The sequence below is a fragment of the Haemorhous mexicanus genome, chromosome 11 (genome assembly GCF_027477595.1).
Source record: "Haemorhous mexicanus isolate bHaeMex1 chromosome 11, bHaeMex1.pri, whole genome shotgun sequence".
NCBI classification, from domain to species: domain Eukaryota; kingdom Metazoa; phylum Chordata; class Aves; order Passeriformes; family Fringillidae; genus Haemorhous; species Haemorhous mexicanus.
Window position 1 is genome coordinate 12919044 of NC_082351.1, and position 26937 is coordinate 12945980.

The window sequence follows — 26937 nt, forward strand, 5'->3', positions numbered from 1 at the left end:
TGACTGCTTTGCCTGCACTCAGGACTGTAAAACTGCAAGTGTCACTCCCTCCCAAGGCCAAAAAGCTAGAACCTTCTCTTTTAAAATTAAAGTTGAAATTACATGTAATCCAAAGTGTGCAGGCCACAAAAAATTCTATGAGATGACTGAATCCAGTCCAAAGAAGGTTATCTAGCCTATCCAGCAATGCAAAAACGTTTCATTCTTAGAAACTAGATAGTTAGGATCAGGTGTTTAGATTTTTTATTTGGTGGCAGGGGCAACATATTTTGAAAAGTTTCATCAGATTTTTTGTTCAGATTTTTTCTTTGCTGTGTGGGACAACATATTTTAAAAAGTTTCATCAGATTTTTTGGAAGTACTTCTTCATGATCAGGCTTCCTTATCTGCAGATTTTTTTTCATCATAGTCACTAGATCTCATAGCTCCAATATAGCAAAAAGCACTGTGCCTTCCTATGTTATCAGTTTATTTTCTCTGGGCTAAAAGTTGCATTAATGCTCACCCACAGTAAATAGAAACATAGAAGATACATCACAGTGAGACTGCAACATTCAGTTACCTGGAAACTGCATAAAGACATAATTTGGGATGCACCATCCCAGTCCTGTATGACTTCTCTAACACAATGCAAAGGGCTTGAAAAGAAAATATAATTTCATTGGAAGTGACTGAGCACATTTTGGAAGTAAAATGCCAACTAGAAAAGCCTATGACTAAGTCCAGAGTGAATCTGAAACTAAAACCCGACCGTATCAATTGAAAGAAAAACGTCAGTGTTAGAAACTCTTCCTACTACAGCCAATGTCCATTAGAGGAAATTAAGTCAGCAAGTTGGTACAACTGGTGGAAGTTTTATCACTGTCTTTCAACAGCAGGAGTGCAGGAAAGATAATTTAAACAGAGATGAGGCCAAAGATAAACAGAAAAATAAGAAAATCTTGGCCGGTATGCCAAGTTTCTCAAGCCTCTCCAAGGAGATTCCTGCTCCAAACTGAGGAGACCTAGCTTCAAGAATCAGTAAAACAAAAATGAGAAAAAATACACATGCAGTATTTAAGCATACATTTATATCCCACTGGCTCTAGATTATATGTGTAACATATGTACGTTTCATATTCTATCAGAAAATTAGATTTAGAGGAGAAAAATTTTTACATAAAGTTTGACAAAACAGCTGCCATTAGTCACTTGACAATTTCATTTTTCTGTCTTTCTTAAAAGGCAAAATATCACTGTACCACTGAAATATTCTCTGTTCAGCCATTGTAATTTTTTGCATACCCTTTGGATATCGGATTTTAAAATTATGATAGTTTTTTCTTCCTTTTCCTACAAAAGGCAGGTACCACATTGCCTTTGGGGTTTTTTAATTTTATAAAAATGGGATAAATTGCACGCATTGTTTAGAAAACATCCCATCCCCTTATTTTTATGAAAATATTATTTAAAATCCCAGAAGGATGCTAAAATTTAACAAAGAGCATAGGGCTAGCCTACTAGGATACCAAATCTGACAAGTTATTGGAGGCAAAGACTTATTTCAGTCCTTCCAGAAGAAAAACATGAAACCCCAGTACCTTCCCAACCATGCATCAATAGAAACGAGGTTGCAATGAATTCCAGTCTAACCCTCAATAGTGGATTATAGTTACCAGGCTCACAGGAGAAGGAAATATATTCTTATATTTTAACACCATTTTTTCAGATAAAGTAGTAAATGCTGCCACAGAAAACACTGCACAGATGTAAATCTACAGAGAAAATCAGGTTCCCACTCAAACTTCACTCTTCTTAGTCTTAGTTAGACCCCTGGTACATGAAGGGATGAGCTCTCACTCTGCACAGACAAAAGGGAATGAAAGAAGGATGCTAATGTGAGGTTTAGCAGCAAATAAATAGCTTAGGTGTTATAAATTTTAGTAGAAACATTATTAGTTAAACTTAGTGGGCTTTGTGGTTTAATGTACATTCAGCACAAGTCATTTTTCTACAAGCCTTTGGCTCCATCTGCTGACTTTTAATATTAAAAATAATTGATGAGGTTGAAAACGCTCATGGTTTTGGAACATGTAAATCACCTACATTTTTGTAAGTGTGGTTCAAAAGGTACAACTAAATATCCCAAAGTGTGTGGTCCTGTAAATTTGTCTGTTAAAATCACCTTGAAGCAACAACATTGCATCTCTGAGAAGAAGGTACCTGAGTGAGCCTTGGATGTACAAGGGGTAAACAAGTCTTGCTTGGGAGAATGGCAGGTATGAGGTTTAAACAACAGGTAGACACCTGGAAGTTTATACCACAGAATCACCCAGCAATTAAGTACAAACCTGAGAAGTGAGATTCGAGCAGACTAATAAAAAGAATGAAAAACCTAAAGCACAACCCTTGTGAAAGCTCACTGGAGACATTTGCTCAACACCTGACTGTGCTGGTTTCAGCTTCTCCCATTTGCAGAGAGATGTCTGCTTCAAAGAAACTAAAGCTTGTCTTATTTATGAACAAATAAAAAAAGATAAAAAATAACTCTGCAGGTTCAAAAGCACACATATTTGCCTGTTCCAACTCTGATTTATTTTTCACTATTGCAGAATTCTGATCATTATCAGAGCACTACAAACTCAATCTAGGTAGAACTGCCACATAAAAAATTGCATATAAGAAATGCATCCAATATGCTCTTTAAATGTAATAGGGAAAGTCTTAGTCCCTAAAAACTCCACATTTATGATACTTCATTGGCCTTTTTTACAATTAAACAACTAAATCCATCATTAAATCACAGCAGTCTGCTTTACATTAGCACTGAGTTCCCGTGGCTGCAAATTATTTGAGTGGTAACTGGGATCATCGGCATCTCTGGGAATTTGTTTTCCTTTGTGACTTGAACTTTTAGTATCTGTATTAGAAAAATCTAACAACCACTCTCACAACCACCCCCCACAAAACCAAAAACCCCCTACACACTCAACTTTCAAGACGTGCTGTGACATTTCTGTGCACTCTGAACCTTTCCTGTTACTATCAGTGTAAGAGTTACATTCAGCCTCTCAAACCAAATCCCACTTGTTGCAATTGCTACGTATGGAGAAGATTTTTTCTTTTCACTTGCTGTTCTTAGTTTCTTTATCAACCTGTTGGAGTCTTAGTAGCTGACTTACAAACACAGGTAAAAAAAAAAAAGATGGAATAAATTATGTTAGCAAGGGGATTTAAACACAGAATGAAATCTTAACTTGGTTAAAGCTAAGATTAAACAGAATCTGAAACAGATCCTAAAGCTCAATCTTTATCACAAAAAGGGCTCATTTTCATAGCTTTCTAGGAAAAAACCCAAACAACTCTTCTAAAATGAAAAGATAAAAACCCCTCTTAGATATAGCACATGCCACAGATACTGTAGTTTCTAAAAAGTTTCTTTTAAAGCTATTAATTGTTTATAACGTCTCCTTCAGATCCAAGACTGAACCTAAGAAATGCACTGCTTTCAAAAACTTAAAACACAGGAATCCAAATTCTGAACAAAGATTACCAATGAATGTTAATGACCTACAAAACATTAGGAAAATACAAGACCCATTTCTACATGGCCATGGCCAGATATAGGTAGGGCTCCAATAGGTTTAAAACTATATTTACGCAAATACACTGAGGAAAATTATCACCACACAACTGAGATTGAGGGAGACATTAATGAAAACTTAAAATATAATCACATTTAAACATAAGTCTAACCTGAAAATTTGATTCTTCATATGTAGGAAAACAGCAAGAATATCAGCATGCACTTTAAAGCAGTTCACGTAACTATAAAAATTTAAATCACATCAGTGAGCTCCCTGTCGAAGTGTATCTAAATCCTGACTCAGATAAAAAGCCCTAGTGTCAGCATCACTAGATGGCATGGAAAAAATGAAAGGCAGGATTAAAACTTCATTTCTAGCTGATCAGAAGGGACATTGCCCATCACGGACAACAAAGTAATGTAAAAGCAAGAGCAGTAATACAACGTTTGATTTGCAGCATTACTCTCACTGTGCCAGAAAACATGAATGTTACGGATTCAGAATAACATTAACTCAGCCCACTCCTCATTCTGGATATCTAAAGGCATGTTTTTACAACTGTTTGCAATGTATGTGTCACATGGACCAAGTCTTTCTTGTGAGTCACACTATAACCACAAAACTATGCCTGAGCATTAACTTTTCCTTCTCCCCTACTCCATTTAAACCTGACGTAAAAACTTCTTTGCCTATCTCTTTCCCCATATATGCACCTTCAAAGGATCTTGCCAATACTGAACACATGAAACCCTCAAGAATTAGAACCACCCTTATTTAAATTAACTAAACAAAAAAACCAAAACCCCCATCCTCCTGAAAATTACAAAAAACCAAAATTCCACAAACAAAAAAGAAAACCAAAAACCACAAAACACCACAAATCAAGTGAATAGAACCCCTACCTTCACATTCTTATTTGTGTGTTTTCACTAGAGAATTACTGTCACTTTTCCAAAAATACTGCTTAACTTCCTGCCAAAAACATCCTTTTAAGAAAAAGCACCTCAATGTTTCTAGTAATCCCCCAAATTAGTTCAGCATACACGTTTTACAGAGGTAGAGGCCACTGAAGCCACAACTGCCTTCCCCAAAAATGTTCTCCTTACCCTTATTAACCCCATTCTCTCTATTCCCAACAGTAAATCTCAAGTTGTAAAAAAATTCCCCCCATCACAAAGACTTTAAAATCTCCAAGGACCTCTCCAGAAGTGCAGCCACAGCCTGTGATTTCAGCTCTGACAACCAGGGATGTGCTACCTATAAGATCACACATCTGGACAGTGGATTTAAAAATGGAATTTCAACAACCTCCACAGAAAGGATGAGCAGGCAGGAAAAGTGAAGATGAAAACAAGGCAAAGACAAGTAAGAGGAGAGACCTGGAAAAAAAGCATTTGTACTACAAAACAGTGTTTGACCACAATCGTATTTTAGAACTTTTGACTAATCTGTTATTGCTTTCTGCAAGAAAGAAAAGCAGACACTGAGTTTTCTAACAACCCAGGAATTTTCCACCCTTTTGCTACTATTTAGGGAAATACATGCCCAAAAAATATTATCACACCAGAAAAAACGATGCTGAACTTCAATCTTACCCAACAGCTCAGACCCACCAGAGGGCTCAGAACAAGTTGGGGCCTCGCTTTGTATCCCTATTTTGGAGAACTTTCTCCACCTCCACCCTTCAGAGAATAAAGACCTACCCTGGGGTGAGGATATCTAATAACCTCCTCTAGACCCAAACAATAGAGCAGTCCTTGACAAGGCTGGAAAGAAGCATTAATATCAGGATCTTTGCCACTTTAATACCCTTTGTACACACGACTACTTTTCCCCAAACAAGAACACCATGTCAACAGCAGAAAAGGAACATTTGAAACAGAAACACATGTTGTACAAAACATTATTCTTGTTCAAGCACCACTTGACTCCAACTCCCTCCTAAAACCAAATGCAAAATAGTTCACTGTGGGATTTACTGTTGTATTTTACTTTACTTTACAAAGATCTGCATTTAGACAAAACCAACTGGTGTTGCTCTGTGCTGACTCAAAGCCAAACTGGACATTTATTTCAGACGTATTGAGCATTTATTCTAATCCTTTAGTAAAAATACAACTTTCAAGCTTCCCTTTTTTTCTGTGGTTTTGTTTTGAGTGTTTGTGGTATACCTGCATATTCCTCATTCCCTCAAGTCTTTAAGTTGTTGTCAGCTAATCTCCACAAGCAGGACTGACATTTTCAACTAGGCAAGAAAATATCTCATGAATAATACCCATATTTCAAGAATGAACTTATTCATAATAGTATATATTTTTTCCTTAAGCCACCATTTAACTTTTTGCAGTCCTCCATACTAGGACACAGACACATCAGACAAAAACCTCCTCTAGTGATGCTTAGCATAACAGTCTATTGAAATTCATCACATAATATTAAGAAAAAGCAACTACAACATAGTAATTGAAATTAAGAAAACAAAAACAAATAAATTATAGGAACACCAAGAAAGAACAGAAAAACTTCTAGACATTCTGAAGCCCCACACAAAATTTACATGACAAAAAATTTCTGACTTGTTTTCCATACCTCTATCCCCTTTCTGTTGAAGAAAAAACCTTGACAGCTGTATATATAATATACACTGGGGTTATTTATTTCCATGAGTTAATCTGTTCTCATGGCTGATTTCTGCCACCTAAACTGCACAAGGATTAAGGCCACCTCTGCTATTCTTCTGCAGAACCTATTACATACCCTGTAGACATATATTGAGGGAATATATCTTAAATACAGGTTGCCTAGAGAGGAACAGCTCGACTAGTAAATCTTTCACAAAGACCTGACAGTTTTTAAGTCTACAATTTTAGTATTTAAAAATGTATTAGTTAAAGAGACTCTTTAAAAGGCTATTTGAGCTTTCCTTGCTGTTTCTAAAGTGTGATATGTTTATTCTTGATTATTTATTCCTTAGAGGAGAAAGAAAGAGAAGCCAATTCTATGTCCTATGCTTTGAAGCTAATCTTTACTGCCATGAAGAGCCTGGGAGTTTGCAGCTTTCATTTCAGACAGTTGCAAATGGAAATCTGTACCTAGGCATTCGTATCGTGTTCATCACAATACTATCTGGGCACCTAAACTAATTATAGCATTCCAGCTGATACTGTAAATATTGGCTCTCTCTAGCATTAACTTTTCCAATTCAAGCTGCTCCAGCTATTATAACATGAAGTGATGGGAATATTTTAGTAAAAAGATGCATCTCACATTCAGTTTCAACGATACATGTTATTGTCACAGGCATATGATGACAGAGTCAGGTGATGAGCTGAATAAACACTTAAAGAGCAAAGTAAATTCTCACATAATTTTCATGGCAGTATCAAAGAATAAAATGTAGAGAGCTCTCTAAGTGAAGCCATCTCAGAAACACACAGTACAAGGCATGAAATCCAGAGGACTTCCTATGGTGTTATTGCAATACTTCAAGAAAGTACTCTGGTAATAGAGTAAATACAGATTTCTGGGCAGTTATGCACTAATCCATTTTCTTCTGTCTCTGGGTCATATTTATTTTCAGCAGCATTGGTTAAGCAATGTTTTCAATATTCAAATCCTTTCTTTGCCAGTGGCCAGAACTGAGCAGAACTTTATAACTTACAGACCACAGCTTAGTTAATGTGGCACTTGCTGAGCTGTTCTGCTTCTAAAAGCCTCATCAAATGAGGAATTGTACTGTGTATGGATGACCAAGGAAAAAGAACAGTGACATTGCCTCCCTTCATTCTGATTACTGAAATTCTGCCAAAGCCTCCAGCACTTGAATTTGAATATTTAAAACATGAGAGGTCCTCTCTGCCCTAACCAAGCCTTCTAATAAAGTTACATTCCCAGCAGCAATGCCATGTGAAGGCTGTGTACACCACACAGGAGGTTACCTTCCCAATTACTATTCAAGCATCCCACTAAGATTCCTGCTCCAACTGTTTGTGTACATGCATGTGGGTCTGCTTTCCATTTAACTGCACTGAGAGCAATTCCACCTGATAAATTAAAAGAAATAAAAATAAAGTTAATGAGCTGGCAGCAGCAATGCTTAAGTAAACAAGTTATGCAAACACTATCCAGCCATCCTTTGCTTTAAGGAGTTACCCTAAAGTTAAACAAAAAGGCATTTGGATGAAACTTGTGACTACTACAGCAATGTCCATTAACTGAGTTCCAAACTGATCTTGAACCCCAGGGTACACAAAGCCAAGAACACAACACCTGATCCCTGGAGCTGCAATGGTTCAAGAGGAAAGATGTTACCTACAAAGTCACAGGATAATATGTGCCTTTTTGTTCAGCAGCATCCTGGTCACAGCTCCAATTTGCAACAGCAGATGGGAAAACGCAAGAAGAAAAAAGTTCTTTCGATCTATGGTATAAGCAGAAAAGAGCAATCACTTCAAACAGCAAACTCTGAGACTGGAAAGGAACCTAGAAATGGACAAAAAAGCACAGGCAGGAGAAAAAGTAGAGTGAGCAGACACAAAGTTGACACAATACAGAAAAATCTACATGTCAGGAGTAGTTCATTAGATTCTTAGTTTTCTTTTCAACCTCATTTTGGAGTAACAAGCCTGCATATTTGTTTATCTTTGTGTGTTGCTATAGAAGAGCCAAACTGCTCACTCATGTAGCATAAGCAAAACCCATTTCTCCATTTGTGGCACTTGTGCACTGGGATTTGGAGCCTCACCATCAGATCCTGCAACCCAGTATGCTGGTAATTCCAAAAGGGCTACAGAACACTGAGCATGAGAGACTACACATGGACATCACATCTGCCAGCAGTCTCCAGGAGTCCAAGGAGGACACTAAAGAGGCAAATTAGTGGGGACAACTCCTACATACATGGAGCAGCACATGCAGTCACTAGTGGAACTATCACACTTCAGTGCCAAGATCAGCCTCAGAACAATGATCTGCCTGGATCATTTGCCTGTCAGTACAATGGTTCCTTCTTCAGCTCAGTTTCTTTCCCACCTTTTATTTCTGTCACAACTTTCTTTAGCTTTTCTAGCAGTTCTCATGGGACAAAATGTTTACTGAAATCTTGACAGAAAAATTGTATCTTGACTTTTCTAAGAAAATCAGTCATCATATCAAATAAAAGTGATATGACATTGATATCACAAAGTATTTTCTTCTACTTAAAGTCAAGATCATCTTGCATTCTTTTTTTTCAATTTTAGCCCCACTGAAGAGTGTACCAGTTGTTAGACAGTAACAGATCTCTGCACTAGCTAACTATTAAGGCAAAATTATCTGCATGGCAATGGCACAAAATAACACATTCCAAATTAATCTTATGCATTAACCACTACCAATCAGCACTGCAGATAACCCTGCACAAGCAAGCAGTGCCATGGAAATGCTGCAGAAGTTAAGTCTGTCTTGGAGAGCAATACTGTTTCCAGCAATGCTGCATGTCCAGGTGGAGCCTTGATCTCAACAGACATTTTAAGATGATTTAAAAAGACAGAAGCAACACAGAAGTTACAAATCTCTTCCTTTTCAGATTCACTGTAGGAAGGAACTCATATGCTTTGCCTTCTAATGGATGAGAAAAATTACCCAATCTTGTACCCCAACTATCTCAATCTGGCAGGGAGCACAGGGAACACCCAGACCTCCAAGAAAAGCTGCAGATGAATTTCAGTATTTGAAGAGTTAATTGGCCAGCACTGACTAGGCCACTTTTCTGCCTACAGAGATCACATTAGACACACAAGCTCCAGAAATACAGTGTATGGTTTGGATTAGCACTGCTCAGGTTGGCTGCTCTCCCCTGGCTTCCTTCCCTTCTGCTCAGACCAAGTAGAAAAAAATTAAAAGCCCCACAACATATATCTATTATGTATTATCCCTGGTCCTGAATAAAACAAACCTTAATGCACAAAGTCCTTTATCTTGCTCCCTCACTTTACTGTACCTACATGATACTCAATAAAAAATTCCAAGTGTTTTGAACTAAACATTGTACTTCAGTAACAGGTAGAGAATGAATAGCAACATACAGATCTCTTGCTGAATGCTTTTATTCCTGAGGGGGTTTTTGTAAGTTTAAAGGTCTAAAGTTAACCACGATTTTGTATGGTTTTTTTAATACACACTTAAAATGGATTTTGTGCTTTGCAGTCTTTAGGCTTTTTTTTTTTTTTTTTTTTTTTGAGGGCTTGGTGTTGGTTTGAGTTTTTAAAAACATGAACTAAAAGAGAAATAAAAAACAAAACCAAAAAACCCACACAGTAAAAAGTTGCAAAACCATACTTGAAAATGAGGGAACTGATCTTCAGAAAGAACTCAGCATCTGCTACTCTTATTCTCTTAAGAGATTGAGCCAAAAAGATTTGAGAAGTTTTTATTGCCAGATCTAAATTTCATTCCACAGGCACAGGATCAGATCTTTCATCCTCTACTTAACCACAAAGAACTGTGCAGAGCAATTTTGTTCTTCCAAAACAACTGATAATATCCTAAATGCTCAAAGCAGAGTACTTTCCAGTATAAGCCAAAACCTGCATATTTTGCTTTTAAGTAATGCCACAGCAGATGCAAAACCAGTAGGATTCACACTGATGTTTTCTAGGAAAGAAGAAAATCTCCAAAAAACCATAACCCATGTTTTAGAAGCAACAGACAAATAAAAGAAGTTTCATTCTTGTCCAGAATTAAACCACATGTAAAACATTATGTTTCTACATATAATTTATTGCTTTAGGATTTAAGATTTGTGCATTTTTGCACCCACATCTTTTAATATGCACCATAAACTACCTTTTCACAATTTACCAGCTACATTTAGGCAATTCTTCCTCAACCTAATTCTCTGAACTGCCCTTCTTCACAGCACTCCAATGAGTGAAAAAGAAAATGTTCAAGGCAAGTAAAACTCGCTTCCCAGCAGAGGATTTGTTGCATTTGAAAGGCTGCTTATATCAGTATTGGGCAAGAAAAACCCAAGCAGCACAGGAAGAAACAGATGTAGAAATAGTATTCAGACTTAGAATATACAGCAAGGGTTCTCTCTATCTGGAGTGCTAAAAGCCATCAACACTGACTGCAGCCTGCAAGGGGCATATTAGGAGGCCCAAAGTGCTCACAATGGTAAAAGCAAAAACTTAACTTTGAGACTGTACCATTAAAGCCCACATACAAACATCTCTGTGATCCAGTTCACTGGGGTTTGATCCAAGTTTGTTTTCTGAGATTTAACTGTCCTCTACAAGGCTTAACTGTGCAACTCTGATTGTGCAAAAGTCCTTAAATAAACTAAAGTTAGTTCTTACTACATGTATACACATACTAAAACCCACTAATCTGAGGTCCTGAGATATCAGATAGACTGAGGTGCTTACATGGACAAAAGTAGATCTCTGTTACAATTTTAACAGCTACAATGGTTTGAAGGAAATAGCCTTGCAAATGCTATTTGAGTTATTCTATCAGACAGTGGAGAATTTTTTTGTTGTATCAGTCATAAAAGCTACAGAACATTTGCCAAAATGCAGACCAAGGTTATCTAGCCAACAAAAAAAGCTTAGGAGGAAACATCTCTCTTCATATGGTGAAAGTATATGAAGCCATGAAGCTTCTCAGTATCATGCAAAACTATGCTTCTTTAAAGTTCATAAAGTCAGTACAATTTGACAGTCAACAGGCTCTTGCCAAGACAGAATCACTACTGGATTAAACCAACACCCTCATTTACTAGGAGACTTGATGAGATAAACAGAAGCAAGTTCCTCACATTTTTCATATCTAAGTCTCACATGAGCTTGTGAAAGTTCACCTGAGTACTGAAACAATCTGTATAATTGCTCTCCAATACAAGGGGAGCATTTCATAAGTGTGCTTGTAACTTTTGAGACTGAGATGCTCCACACTAAAAATGGCAATTGGCTACTACCAACCTCCAGGATGGTCAAGGTTGGAACTGGTAAGAATATTTCTTTCCTTTTAATGAGATTTATTACACAAGAAACAACTTTTTACAGTACAACACCAGATAGGTTATTCAGATTCAGCACAGAGCAAGAATCCCCACATGATCCCCCAGAGAAAAACATGAGTGCAACCACTCAGCAGGAACACAGCTACTCAGCATTCAAGACACTCACAACTTCTGACACATACATAGTACAAATGGCAGCACTGGACTTTACAGGGGCTCCAAGTCAGTTATTTACCTGCACCAGGCACTCAGCTTGCATCAACCTGCTCCAGCATTTGTTAGCAATTCATTCAACAGGACAAACAGGAACCTGACTATAACACAAAGAAAAGTTTCTACTTCTTACAATTCCTGGAATAGAGCCCCAGCAGTGGTCTTCATGCTGAACTGCCACATCTGTGCTCTGAGTCTTGTGTACCCACAGCCCCAGCCACAGAAAAGCAATGCTGAGTGGACACTTCCAGGATAACCAGATCCATGAGCTGTGTACATCCCGCTCTGCCTCCTCACCCAATTCAGACTTCACCTTTTCTACAATCTTTCTCACCTGGATAAGGAAGGCAAAAGATACCTTTCCCCCACTGAAATGAAAACACTTTTCTTTTTCAGTTAAGTGTGCTATAAAAAGACCCAGCAGCACTGGAACTTGACATTCATCCTCATTTAAACTGAAATCTCTAAACAACATATGCTTTAGATATCAGTAAAATAAAAACAAAACTAAATTGCAAAAAATCCTTATTATTCAACCTCCAGTAACATTTATAAAGCAGAAATAGAAGTGTCACAAGTTGTTGCAGTTTATAAACTCAAAGACTATAGAGATTGAAAGACCACTGAAATAATCTCAAATGACATTCAGAATTCTGCCAACACTATGTTTTTGCTGCAGAAATCCTAGGTTCATGCTCTTCAAGGTGGATTTCAAGTGCTAAGGAGCAAATAGTACTAACTCAATTGGATAGTGAACTGTTTGCTGTGTCAAAGCTTTTTGCCAAACACATATATATAATTTTTCTTTTTGCTATATGGATAATCAACCCCAGATGGCAATTTACATAGGCAAAGCATAAAGGAATCCATGCTCTGCTGGTGCTCTCAGCCTCAATCAGAGCCAGCATGGGCATTTGAGAATGTCACTGTTTATTTTTAATTGCTGTGTCCCTCCTTTGTGCAGGTTCAAGCGGTCAAAGATGTCCAAGTCCATTAGTAGAACTGGAAGGTGATGCCACTTCATTTGGTGAGAGGGTTCTTCAAATTTAAAAAAAGCAGCTAGTTTGTAACGTCCCTAAATGTACCAGCTGTCAATCTCAGTTACCATTGGGTCAGGGCAAGAAAAGGTCAGAGAGAGTCAAAAACCACAATGTGTTGTGAAATGTGCTTCCTCCGTTACCTTGTACGCCTGAGAAAGGTTTGACCTTTCATAGGTATCCTAACCCAGCTCTGCATGATGCTGGCAGGGGTAAGTACAACACACAGCTCAAACTTACAAACATTGCTTCCTTTTACTGTGCCTCGGTTTCCATACCTGTGCAACATGAAGGTGAATGCCCACAAGTTGCTAGTGCCAAAACACAAAACTCTGCCCACAGCTATTATCATCCCGAGGCATGGACACACCTTCTATTTCACACACAGCAGTGGAAGGTTCAATTCATTAACAGCAACTGGAAGAATAACTAGAACTTTGAAGGAAGTGGTTAATGCCATAAGACCAAGCGATCTGGCTTGTCTGGCAAATGACCCGTTCATCTGCTAAGTTGTCTGTCACTTCAGTGACTACTCTCCCAGTCACCTGGGAAGAAAGCCCACTAAAAAAAGTCACACAACGTCTTTTCCACTGTTGGAAAACACACAAAGTCTATCTCCACTTTTAAACACGAATTCACAAGTTAGTTACTATATTTTTGTCATTTCTTCCTTCATATGGATTCTCAAAAAGCAGATTTAGTCCTAAACACGTTTCTTCAAAACATTCTTGGACTACAGATGAAAAGCAGAATAGTCATTTCCAGATATAATCTAGTGATGCATTCTTTCTTTGCAAGAAATAATTACTCTGCCCTGTCTCCCCCATCTCCTGAAGCACAAAATGACAGGAAGTTTGGCAAATGCTATGCCAAAAAGAAAGCAGTGAACTCACTATGCAAGGCCCTGTTTGGGCAGGAGCCATCTCCCACTCCTTGCACTCCTGACTACTTGGCCCTCTTTGGACCCCGAGCACAGGCAGGCCCAGGACTGAGAACAGGACACAACAGCAAAGGAAAGAACACTGCCAAGTGGAAACCAGGAGAGGTTGAAGCTAGAGCTACAATCCCAGCCAGCATATTCTGTGCAGGAATTGAAAGCACGGCTCCCAAAATAGGCTGCATGCTGTAAAATAAAAATATGGGCAGTGAGGAACTCAACTGGGGAAGCAGAAAGGTCAGAGTATGTATGCCACAAATCACTTCTATGCAAAGGACAAGAGGATATAAACTAGATGGCCACAGGAATCACTGAAGAGGCTGGTCAGAAATGAATTGTCCACTATCAGCCAAATACCTCAGGTGAAATCAAAATGCCTGATGTAGTCCTTCACTTGTCCAAACAGTGCAGTGAAAAGTGAGAAAACAGCATGTTCACTCAAAGAACTAGTAAGGTCCTGATAGTAAAATGACTTGAAGATAATACTGACAGCAGAAGAAGAGTCCCATCCAGAACAGAAGTTCTGTTAGGGCAGAACTTGCCTGCCCACAGAATGTTATCAGCTCAGTCCACTTTTAAGGGGCAGCTGCAAAATGCTCCTCATGTCTTAATTAATTTTTGGCAATTAATACTAAGGGAAAATCAAAGCAGTGATAATCAACACCTGTGAAATAGATTTCACATGTTCCAAGCATAAAGTCACTTTGCTTTCTTTTAAAGGATGAATATATTTTAAGGAAATTAAATAGTAACAACAGTTGAGCAGTTCAAAGGCCATTGGAAGGTCTCTTTGACTTTCTACAGGCTCTCTGAAGAGCCCAATAGCAGCAAGCCACCTCGTGCATCCCAGCAGCTCTCTCAGAACATGCTGACACAAATTAAAGCCTCAGCAAACAAAGAGAATGTGCATCAAGCATTTCAATGCCCTCTTCTTGTCATTTCCTTTGCTTTCAGACATTTTTGGAAGCCTACCTACATGGATTCTTTTGCAAACCTTCTTACTGCAGCATATCCCAAATGAGAGTAACCTCCCTCAAACCTTGCTCAGTCCTTGGGTGCATCCCAGCTTGGAAACATGCCCATTTTGCTTCTCTGAATTTGAAAGCCTAACATGCTAATCTAGATCAGTCTTCTCTTCATCCAACTAAATTACTGAGCAGGTAACTTTACTGACTGCCTAATTTAAAAATCACCATGCCTCTTACTGTTATAAGCTGGGTTATAATAAGAGTACAAAAATAAAAATTGAAAATAATTCAGTAATTTCAGATTGGATGAGAACACTCTCTTCTTTGTTGAGTGTTTCTTTCTATCAGGAAAACCAGGGGGAATGAAAATGAGAGACTCACCTTCAGGGCAGGAATCTCCACATTGTCACCAAGGCTAACAGAGCCAGAAAGAATAGTCCCTGTCATCACTGTGCCTTGACCCTTGATAGAGAAACAGTGGTCGACTGCCATAAGGAAGTGTCCTGAGGGGTCTCTTGATGGCAGGTAAGCCTGAGACTTCAAGACCTGAAAAAAAAGATAAAAGCAGCACCATGCCTGGGTGAAAAGTCATGACAGCAACACAGCAGAAGGCAGGCAAGTGGATGATTGATTGAACAAGCTTGCAATTTTACTGATTTCAGGCATCTCCCAATGAGCTTAGAACTCACCAATGTCAAATTAACTGTGTGTGCCATAGGGGAGGTGCACACTTAGCAGCAGGAACAGTTCGATTTTCTGCATTAGAAAGATTTGGTGCTGCACATTTAGCTTGGTTAGCAAAACCTCACTGGCGATAAAGTTGCTGCCAAACTCAATATAAACACTGCAGTAAAGCAAAGAGGAAAAAAAACTGTACGTATGTCATCTCCCCCTTTTCTCCCCCCCCCCTCAAAAGCACAATTTTACAGAGCATTTTGCTACTTCAGCTTTTTTGGATTTTGTGAAAATGAACTTATGTACAGATATTAGTGCCCCATAAAGCCCATCTCTGTCTCCCTCCCAGAAAAACTGTAATACTGGGTGAAGTTTTCAAATTCAACTTCCCCTTCAGATTTTTTTAGTGCTTCTTGAAGGACCAATCCATTAAGAAAAACAACAAAAGTACAATTTTCTAAAGAAATTCTGAGTTTAGCATTTTTCTTTTGTTGACAAATACTACGTTACTTAAAATGTATCACCAGACAAAAGATTTTAATTATAGAAAGGAAGTCATGTACTCAACAATGCTTCAGGGGAACTGGTTCACTCCTGTCTCAAATCACTTTTGATATCTCTCTCTGTTATATCACCTGCATATACAAATTGGTATTGCCTTTAACATCTGTTTTTAAGGTCAAAAACTGCAGTCCAAGCCCAGGTTGTAATGGCAGAACAATGGAGAGTCTCTTAGGAAGGACAGAAGGGATAATAGCTCCAAATTCAGTGGCAGGGCTCACACAGCATTTGCCAGCTCATCTAATATTAGGTTTCAGTTGATGAAACAGCTCCAATGAGAATTTCCTTCAAAGGTTTTAACCCTGGAGAGCATCCCAGTAAATCTAACAGGAGCCAGATAAAGGCAGAAGCAAGCAGTTGCATATCTCCTCATCTCTAGAAACTGCTGGGGGCAGATTGGTCCTGGCTAAGTCTGGTCTAAGGACTGCATCCCATCCCCATGCCCATCCTGACTCTCACAGCCCGGGAGCTGATGCAGCATTCAGTGCTCAGCAGCCTTGTGGAATATCCTGCCTTTATACAAGCCTGGCTGCCCAGGGTCAGGTATCCCTAGATTTTTGATGACTGATGCTGCACCTTAACTTCAGCAATTAGTAAGTACTTGAAACCTGGCAGCACCCAAATCAGAATTTGACAAGTCTTCAAAGAATGATGCCTTTGTTTTGAGACTTTTTTCTGTTATCTTAAGAAACAGTGGCATCCCTCCAGGGCAAAGATGTTCCTCTCCCTAAGCTAATGACAGAAAGGGTGACAAGTCTACTGCAAGCTACAGACTGCTCTCAGTTATTTTAGGTGTCCTGCCCTTCACAATATAAACATCATGCCATGTAACCAAGGGTTTTGAACATCTGAGAATGGATGCTTTCATGTTATCATGTTCTTCAGCAAGTACCTCAATTAATTCAGAAATACCCTGTGGATTCTCAGACTCTGGGGCTTCTGGTCCACCAGGCTTTGCTGCAACAGCAACAATAGGACACCCAGAGAATCTGAAAGAGAGAAAGACTTTCATTATTAGACCACAGATCTCCTACACATGTCAATATAAAGAACTTCCAGGCTCATCTGAAGGCTTGGAAACTCCCTAAAATTCCAATTCACCTGCTCTTCTCCCATTGTGACTGACCATTTCTTCCTGAACTACCAGCAGATCAGCACTACTGGACTTCACTATGAAAGCCTCAGTCCTGTTGCACATTAGCTACTGATTCAATGCTGTGACAGTCAAAAGCAAGATTCAGTTTATTTCAGAAGCAAACATCTGCTGTTACCCAGTCTTAATGCAGTAGTTTGCATCCAAAGTCACTTTAACTGGAGACTAGCATTTTTTAAACTTTCATTAACAATTAAAATTCTAAAGTCATAACCTTCAAAACGGGAGCCAAATGCAAGATGCCTCATGATGCCTACCTGAGTCTGCAAGATCTGCAGAAAACAGAAAGATCTAAATCTACTAAAATCAAAGTCTGCAAAACTCACAAATCTCAAACACACAAAGGTCCAGAGAGAAGCAGTACAGCCAGCTGACCTCAGTTTACCTTTTATCCTACAATCAGTTTTATTCTTCAAGTCCTTAACTAAGAGCAGATTTTTTTTTTTACAAATTCAGTCAGCAGACTTAACTTTGCCCCTTAAAATACAACATAGTGCTTTTTATTGCATGTTTTCAAAAATCAGAATTAACCACATAAAATATATATTAAAGTAATGGAATAATAATCAGTAATTACACCAAAAAGTGACTGGCTCTCTTAGGTACTTCATTCTTATGCAACAGATTCAGACCAAAGTTAATTATTTTGGCCATCCTCTTGACACCCACCCCCCAATGATTTTGTCACAAAAGGGAGCAAACTGAAGGCAAGAGATGGTGCTTTGCTAAAGAAATGTTAAGTTCTAGGAAGGGAGCTCACTCAGTGACCCAGCTGTAATCAGGCATATGAGGTATTTTCTTTGTTTACACGCCATAAGCCTGAGGCATCTAAGGACAAAGGGTAATAAAAACATGCACTGAAAATTCCTATGATTAACCATAAAACTTTTGGAAATTTATTTTCATACAAGTATTTCAAAGCACTGTATTGCAATAAACAGAAATTTACATGTAACCAAATGCTTTACTCCTCTTCCCATACACCAGAACAAAGTGGAGTAATTGTACAGTGCATTTGGAGGCACTTCTAAACATGATCCAGCCCTACTGAAACTCTTACTTCATCAAACCAAATTTCTCTCTGCATAATTAAGATCCTGCTGGATAAAGGGAGAAGCTGATGTGCAAAAAAAATTTTAGAAAATAGAAATGCCATTCACAGAGACGATTTGCTTTTAGTTTTGGTACCAAGTCACAGAAAACTGAGTTTTGATCAGGTAAATTCACAAGTATTAAACTATGCAAATATACAACAGTTACCTTTCTCTGCCTTTTTTTTTCCTTCCATACAATTTCTTGACAACACTAGAATTATTTCCCCAGCATTGGTGGCAACATCTACTCTACAACTGCAAAAGCCTTCAGCTTTGCTTACTGCTATGGAATCTACATGCACACCCATGTGTGTAGTGAAAGTATTTCAACAAGTAAACTATTTGAAAGAAAAACAAAACCAAAAAACCACAATTGCCATTAGAGGTAACTGCCAAATGGTATCAGCATATATCCTGCTAATAAGAATAGTTTAGGAATAGAAAAGCATTTTAAAACCACACATTCGGAGATTCAAAGTCATGTATGCCCAAGATACAACAGGACAGGCACTTGGCAATCACACCCAGATCAGCAGTGCTTTCAAAGCACCATCAAGCACAGACTGCACATGCCAAAACTGAAATTTGCTTCTCTCTCGTCTCTGCTCTGAATCCTATTCCTTAGAGTCTTCAACTCAAAATGTGACCCAATAGTTATGTCCCCTTATATCCCTGAGCAAAGCAAAGATATGCTGTAACCTCATCCAACAGTTCACCTGGATATTCTGGCTTTGTATTATCCTATCCAAACTCCAAGCAGCTCTTTAAATCTAAAAGCTTAATTACTGGAAAATATTTATCTACACATGATACTTGCAGAGGTGAACTTGGAATTGCATCTGAGTTTCTGTAAATCTTTTCACTCTCTTCTCATCATTTTTGCTAGATGTGCCAGCATGTTTAGAAGCATGTTGAAAGAGAAATGTTGGTATTTTTGCTAAAACAAGTTTTGTGACAAGTTATTTGTTAGTATTACTGTTCACTTACTTGGTATTTTCCAAGGTCTTCTGCATTTTCTTAGTCATCTTCTCAATGGCACTCTGTCTCTTCCCCTCTGGAAGGAGATCTATTTTGTTCAGGACTACCACCATCTTCTGGCAGGCAATTTGCCCAATTACCAAGCACTCTGCTGACTGTGTCTGCATCCCCTTTGTCACATCTATCACAAGCATCATTAAATCGATAATCTGGGCACCTGGAGGAGAACTCACAGTCAGTATTGCCACAGCATAAAAAGATTAAGGATAATTTTCTCAAATCGTTTCCATTTAAAATTGTCAACATATGTACAAATGCCCAGAAAGACAAACAAGACACAAGTCAAAGTAAGCACTGAATTCCACAGCTCTTTTAAAATTAAGAACTTGGGAATTCAAGCTGTTATAGGCTATCACTGAGTCATAAGAACCAGGGAAAAATGTGATAGTTCAAGTCTAAGGCTGTTATCACTACATTAAAAAAAACACTAAGAAAATTAAGCTTGTAGCAACACAGGCATGACATTTGCCTCAATTAAAAATTATAATCTAAGCAGCCAAGCAAGAATCTAATACAACCAAAGAAACACATAGCAACACTGCAGGGAGCTGCACTCTCAGAGCAACCCCAACAGGAGCCAACCAGGTACCCCATAAAAACATCCACAAGCCTCAGTCCCTTCCTGCTTCCCACCATTCTTCTTTCCAAGCCTAAAATTTCGTAAAAGTGAAAACCGTGATCACCACCAGAGACAGGTTTATCCCAAGTCTAAAGAAATTCTTGAATCCCTCAATGTTAGGAAGAGGCAATTTAAAACCTGCAGTGTATTGCCATTCACTCCCAAATAGATCCACATAACTTGAACAAGTAATTTCAAACACAGGAACTGATCTATCTGATTCTTAGATGTCTTTGTGGAAAGAACCTAAATTTTAGGCTGACATTACCTATCATGCTTATGGATTATTTTTATTTTTCCGTGTATTGTTGTCATGAATCCTTAATCTTTTGATTGAAGCCACCTGAATTTCATGGATTTAAATTAGTTTTCAAGGAAGCTTTTGATGAACATTGGGCCTTCCACTAATTACATTCAGAATTTTCTTGTTTCATTTGAGGTAACTGAAATGTTCTGAATACTAAAACAGAGAAGTGCAACAGACTCAAGTGTTGAGAAATTTTAAGCATAAAAAGGTTAAAAAAAAAAATGAAGTTGAAGTACCAGAAAGTCATATGCCAAAAAAGTACTTTTTGAAAGATGATAAAAGCTAGAAATCATGTAAAATTCCAGTTCTCTAACTTAAGTACTTTTAATATTGGCCTTAAGATCAGAAGAACAAGAAATCAATACAACTGTTCCTTGTTCCTCCACACTGTCCAGCCTTTCCCTTGCCTTTTTTGCTTTTAAGGCTTTTACAATGGCTATGACAACAGCTCCCCTTGTTCCCAGTTCCCATGAACTCAGGATAGGAAATCATTCCGAGGTTGAAGTGCATGGGTGAATGAGTGGGTGGGAACTACAAGAAAAAAAAAATTATGGCTACAAATGACTATTTCAACCTACCAGACCTTTCATCTTGTAATAATGAATGTTAAGCCCTTCCAAGCACTAGTTGGATAATTATGGTATTTCCAGTGCTCCTGCAGAATTTTCACCAATCATTTCAAGTATCTCTCTCTGTCAAACCAAAGATGGGCTTTTATATTCTCAAAAGTAGTTTGCATTTTTATTGTTTTGGGAATTGTATTGATTTAGAGCTTGCTTAAATTTCAACACAAACATCATCAAGACTGTACAAAAGGCTCAGATTTTATACACCACTCAAGTGCAGATTTAAAGGTCAGAAACCAAGGGAAACAAAGGGCATGAAAATAGTTTGAGTGGGACAAAGCACTTAACAAACAGAATGGGTCCATTTTTGTGAATGCATACAGCAGGGCTGTTTTAAACCTAATACACAGATTTTGTATTACACTGTTCTACACAGCTGACATCCTCAAAAGGAATGGGAAAAAATAATGGAAAGCAAACCATCAAGTCCAGTTCTTTACTAATACTATAAAAAGGACATTCTGGTAAGACAACAATGCTGCAGCTTGAGCCTTACCAAACATTACTGTGACTACTAAAGCACAGTGATCCTCATGCTCCAGAACTAAGCCAAAGCCACCAGATCCAAACCTGGCCCAGAGAAGGGCAGCTGATAAGATGCATTATGTACAGTGTGGTATCTTTCCCTCCAAAAGAACACAAAATCTGCACTGAACTGTAATATGTAGTTTCAGTAAAAGGGGTCACTTTACCTTGAAACTCAACATCAACTGCTTCAAATTCATTTGCTCTACAGCAAACACTTGCAATTGCTGTATTTATGAACCTATTAGCAACACTTTAAAAGAGCCATAAAAATCACCAACCCAGCTGCTAGAAGGTTGAGAATGTTTGCCTTGAGGCATTACCTCATCTTCTATGAAGACACACAAATAGAAATAACTGTACATTCCACAGAAAAACTCCAGAAACAACAGAAGATATTCCATGGCACTCCAGATAAAAAATACTTCAAGGCAAGGAAAGCAGCAGCACACACAATTTCACAAACGCTGTCAGCACAACTACTGTGCCTCCTCCAAAGCCCCAGTGTACTGACTGGCCACAGCTCCTAAGAGATGGCACAAGATGGGACAGAAGGCACAGCAGGCAGAGCTGGCACATGAGCAGGGTGGGAAGTGCTGCCCTTCACAGGATCATGGAGCCAAGGCAGAGACTACGACAGCACTGACAAAAATACCTGAACTGCCTTCTCACTGAGGAATGAGGATGTTTTACAATGTTTTGTATGTGTCTACTCATGCATATTAAGGCAGGAGTGCTCAGGTTTACAGGACCCCTGAGTTACAAGGTGAAAAAATAATGCTAAAACTTGGTTCCTCAACTTTCCTTTCTGAGCTGTTTCATAAACCATCTTTGACAATTCATGTTCTTCTCAATCCCCCATCTTCTCCTACATGGTTTTACATTTTGGTTTATTCTAGAACCCATTTCTTTCATTGTCCATCAGCCACACATTAAGTTCATTAAATACTAAAACAAAATCATCTAGACAAGTGTACTAGGATTCACCAATATCACATTTCAAATCAGGAAAGTTGGCAAGATGACAAAACTGTAACCCTCTCCCACCTACCACAGAACACCTCATTCAATATATTTTCTCCTCATAACATATAAATGGTAATAACAGACTTAGAATATGTTTAACTTCAAATTTACTACTTAAATAATCTCTATTAAAGAATCAGCTTACTATCATATCAGAGTTCAGTCAACAAAAGGAACAATGTTTCTGAATAATTTTCTGCAACAGAGTAAGATTTAGCAAGGAACAGTGAAGCAAGGATGGACTGCATCGGTACTCTCATGAATACAACCTCACTTGGAAATATTTTTCAATTGGGACATAAAAATTATGCAGATATACTATGTGGAGACTCAAAAACAGTAACAAGAACTAAAGGTGAAAATATTACCTACACCTGCACTATCCGATAACAAAATGTCAGCCATTTGTGCAACATGGAACAGAAGAACTGAAAGAAGTCATAGGACAAAAAAGCACTCTTCAGAACTCCTCAAAAAAGGAGACAGAATACGGGCCTACAGAGTTAAAAACAGTAACAGGGAAGAGATTATGGACTATTTGAATATCCCTCAAACCTTCAGAACAAGAAAATGGCTTCAAATTCCATTTAACAAAGCAGAGACACATGCAAAGGACAGGTCTGCATACAAGGAAGCAGAGCAATCAAAAACATTTTATCTGCACTGAAGCAGGTCACAGAATCAATGAAAAAGTTAAACTAAGATACTCAAATTATTTCTTCTACTGAGAAAACAGGGGTGTAACCTTTTATTTACCACTTCATCTATGAAAGACATGTTCAAGAACATTGAAGAGATAAATCCTGACATGTGATTTCTCACTTTACTTGAAAATGAAAGATCAATTATTGGAGTACCCTTTGTGTGATGACACACAGCTCAGATGAAGCCCTGCAAAAAGCAAATGAAAAAAAACAGTTGTCACCAGAAAACACAAGGGGGTGGAGAAAGATGGGCATTATACTTCAAAGATAAGCAGCTAAACCACAGCAAAAATAAAGTAGATAGTCTGAGTGAAGAAAAACAAACAAGAAAGATAAAACATGAACTGAGAGATTCTGGATGACAGCCAGATACAGGAAAAACACAAGACCAGCAGCACAGCATCACAAAGACTGCAAGTGCCAGCTAAACCTGGAGGCAGCAGCACTCATTCGTATCACAAAAGTGACAGCGAACACAAAACTCAGAAAATAAGAAAAATACCTTCACAGACAAGATAAAGAAAAGGTCCAGCTACTGCTTTGAACACACAACCCAGGCTAGCTCCTAAATTTTGAAGAGCATCTGATTATATAAAGTCATCAAGGAAGTAATTTATTACTCTTAATTTATTACTCTTTACTCAGTTGAATCACAGATGTCAGAGATTATGACATGTTTCCAAAGAGCAGAACGAAGCAACTCAAGCTTCCCTAAAGTGCACTTGCAACATCATTCCTAGCTAGCTCTCACTCTAGGATCCTGAAAGAACTCACCAGCTGCTGCCTGAGTACACTGAAAAAGAAGAGTGTGCATTTTAAAAGTATGTATTGATCAACTTTTAGTCTTTTGGAAAAAATTCACTGCATTCTCTATATTTGCATTATTTAGTTTAATGTATCTTAAAACCATTGCTGAAATAGAAACAAAGCCTGCCCAGAGTTTCAGGCAACAAGGCTGCAGACCTTCACCCCCTCCATCAAATTCACTCCTCATGAATGTGTTTAGTGTCACACACAATTAGTAAAATCCAGCTCTTACATCAGTGTTCACAGGGAAACACCATGGGAGTAGCTAAGATATCAGATGCATTTTGGAAAACAGTAAAGCACTGTAATTGCCATGTTTTATTCTGGAACAGAACATCCCATATTAAATAACAAACCTCCTTCAACCTCAACCACAGAGGCTGTTGCAGTTCTGCATGTGCATGAACTCAAAACACCTTCCATTTGTGCAGCCTGCATGCTTCTAAATTTTATACCCAAACTCCCAGACTGAGCTGTGTCCCTACAGCAAAACACAATATTAACACTAATTTAGAAAAAAATGACATTATTAGATCTAGGAAGGCAAACAAAGAAACACTTCAGCCTCATGTATTAATTTATCAGTTCCAAAAATATATTACTATTTTATTATTAATGCACTGAGCCCACCTTCAGAATCATCCAGTTACAATTTCCAAGCACTAAACTAGCCACCAATTCCTTACTGAAAAGCTCACCCAAAAGGCATTTTCAATAAATAAGCAGAATCTCACTTGGTTTGTCTTTACCAAATGCAGATCAAGAATATGAGAGCATTTTAAGCTGTATTATTTTGGCAAGCATAACTAAAGTTCTGCATTATATTCCCAATAATACATCAATATAAAGCTGACTTGGCTTCAAAAGGCAAAACCTGGTGAGTGGAGGGAAGAAGAGGGGATCAGGTCCTTGTGTGAACAAAGGGGACATTTTGCATGTCACACATGGAACATAGGCACAGATTCTGAGTGGTGCCTTCTTTAAGCTACTGTGTCCTGTCCTGTTTGTGGTAATCTTTTTAGCTGACATTGCACAAACAGTACAACTCTTGTTCACAGGCAGCAAAAGGAAGCAGAAAATGGAATTTGAAATGTAAAAATAAAATAATTGTGGGCCATGGGCTATAATTTGATTTCATGCTTTACAAGGAAATGAAAGAAGACTTCCTTAAACATACTTTTTTTTTTTAAATATGCTTTTTACCATGTTAGGATTTCCTCTAGTGTAGAAGAGAAAATAGGATTGTAGAAAATGTACCGTTCTCAAGTATCATTGCTACTCAAGGGCAAAGCTCTGTTTTAATGTGCACTTCCCATTCTGGGGAAAAGGAAATTCTTCAATTAATAAACCGGGTGGACTGAGGCGAGTTTTTAAGGTTTAATCAATTTCATCTGCACACAGGATAAAAAGACCAACTATTCTACCATTTTTACCTCCGCTATTCCACTTTCAAAAAAAAAAAAAAGAAAAAATTAAATCAATGTTTTATTTTAAATTCTTTGAGGTTAGTATCTCCTGTCTCAGGAAATATTGTCTATATCATGCAGAGAGTATCCAACTTCCCCTTTCAAAGCCCCCTCCCCCTACTTTTTTTTGTGTTAAGAAACTTTATTCAGAAACAACTAAATTATTCCCTGTTTTCTTATACAGTTGCACCCTGGGAGATGTTACAAGTCACACAGGATTTTGCTAGTTACCTTAGGGGAGGCACTGTGATGAATAAGGAAGATGTTTTACAGGATATGGGATCCTCCAAAATTCAAACAGAAATAGGAGGTGTGATGCAGGGAGAGGCATGCACTCAGCTGGGGAACATGAATTACACATGAAGAAACCTTCTGTAAAGCAACGCAAATCGTGGATCAAAACTGGAGCAACTCCTGTTAGGAAACACTTTGAAAAGAAAAGGAACTCATGGAGCTCAAGCATCCAACCATCACTTCCAAAGCAGCTCAGAGCACAAACAGGGAGCGGTGCAGCTTCAAACTCCAGAGCATTTGTAAGACCAGATAGAAAGCATCACACTGGCAACCCACAACATTTCTGAGTGCAGAGTAAAGCTTAAAATTAGAGGCATTATGTCATTGCATGAATTCTCTCCAAATGAAAACCAGCTACTATGGTTGGTCTGTAACTGAGAGCTAGAAAGGGAAAGCAGTGTGGCCATTAGAGCATACATAATTGGAAGAAGTCCATTTCCTGTATGTCAAATAACACATCTATTACAGTTATTTATTTGTAAACATGAGTTCAACTCAACTACAAGTGGTAGGTGATAACTTGTTATAAGAAATAAAAGGGTTCTTTTGCAAAAGATGTCACACAAAAACCCCCTTGAATATACTTCATGTGGAGAAGAAACATTGTGCCATCTTGTTCTGAAGAGGATAAAGGATAATGCCTCTACCATCTCCTTTGTCAAGTCATCCAAGGATCTGTCTTGTTTGAGTAAGTTTTAACTACGTGTCAGAAACAAGGCTGTGTTCTTCAAAGGGAGGAAATGCCTGTAATGATTAGAGTATGTCAATAAGCTTGATCAGCCATGCTGAAGTAGCACAAACAAAGCTGATAAAGCCTCTATGAAGGTCATGCTAAGAAAGAATGAGGAGCATCTTCCAATAATTTTTACATGCTGGTGTAGCCATTGTAATATTGTACACAGGACTAAGCTTGTATGAAATGGATGAGTTATTGAGAAAAAAAAATCACAAACAAACCCTAAAGTGAAAATACTCTCAAAAAACACAGAACAATACAGGAAGAAAGGTTATCAAGAGATCCTTTGGAAGGATTTACAGAACGTAAGGATTCCCACGTTGTCTTCAGCCTCTTCAGAGGAAGGCCAAAAGCACAAGCCTGAGAAACGTCTGAACACTTTGCTAGTTTCCACCACTTCTGGAAAAGAGACTATTCTTAAACAAGGCAAATACAGGATGCCCTTATTGACCAGTGAATTTAGTCAGATTGCAAACACACATAAAAATTACATAGTATTGTAAAAAAATACATAAAATTACAGAGAAACTTTCCTCCAAACACTTCCAAATAAAAATTCACTACTAAAGAGAGAGTGCTATGA

At 38.1% G+C, this 26937-nt stretch overlaps 1 protein-coding gene across 1 annotated transcript in view; it reads right to left on the minus strand.

Annotated features, from left to right (window-relative positions):
- EEFSEC (eukaryotic elongation factor, selenocysteine-tRNA specific) overlaps positions 1–26937 on the minus strand; it is a 122594-nt gene that overhangs the window by 69657 nt on the left and 26000 nt on the right. Inside the window, exons 2-4 of the mRNA XM_059856521.1 lie at positions 19194–19401; positions 16852–16948; positions 15105–15269 (exon numbers count right to left, since the gene is read on the minus strand). Of these exons, the coding sequence (XP_059712504.1) occupies positions 15105–15269; positions 16852–16948; positions 19194–19401 (470 nt within the window). The remainder of the gene's footprint in view (positions 1–15104; positions 15270–16851; positions 16949–19193; positions 19402–26937) is intronic.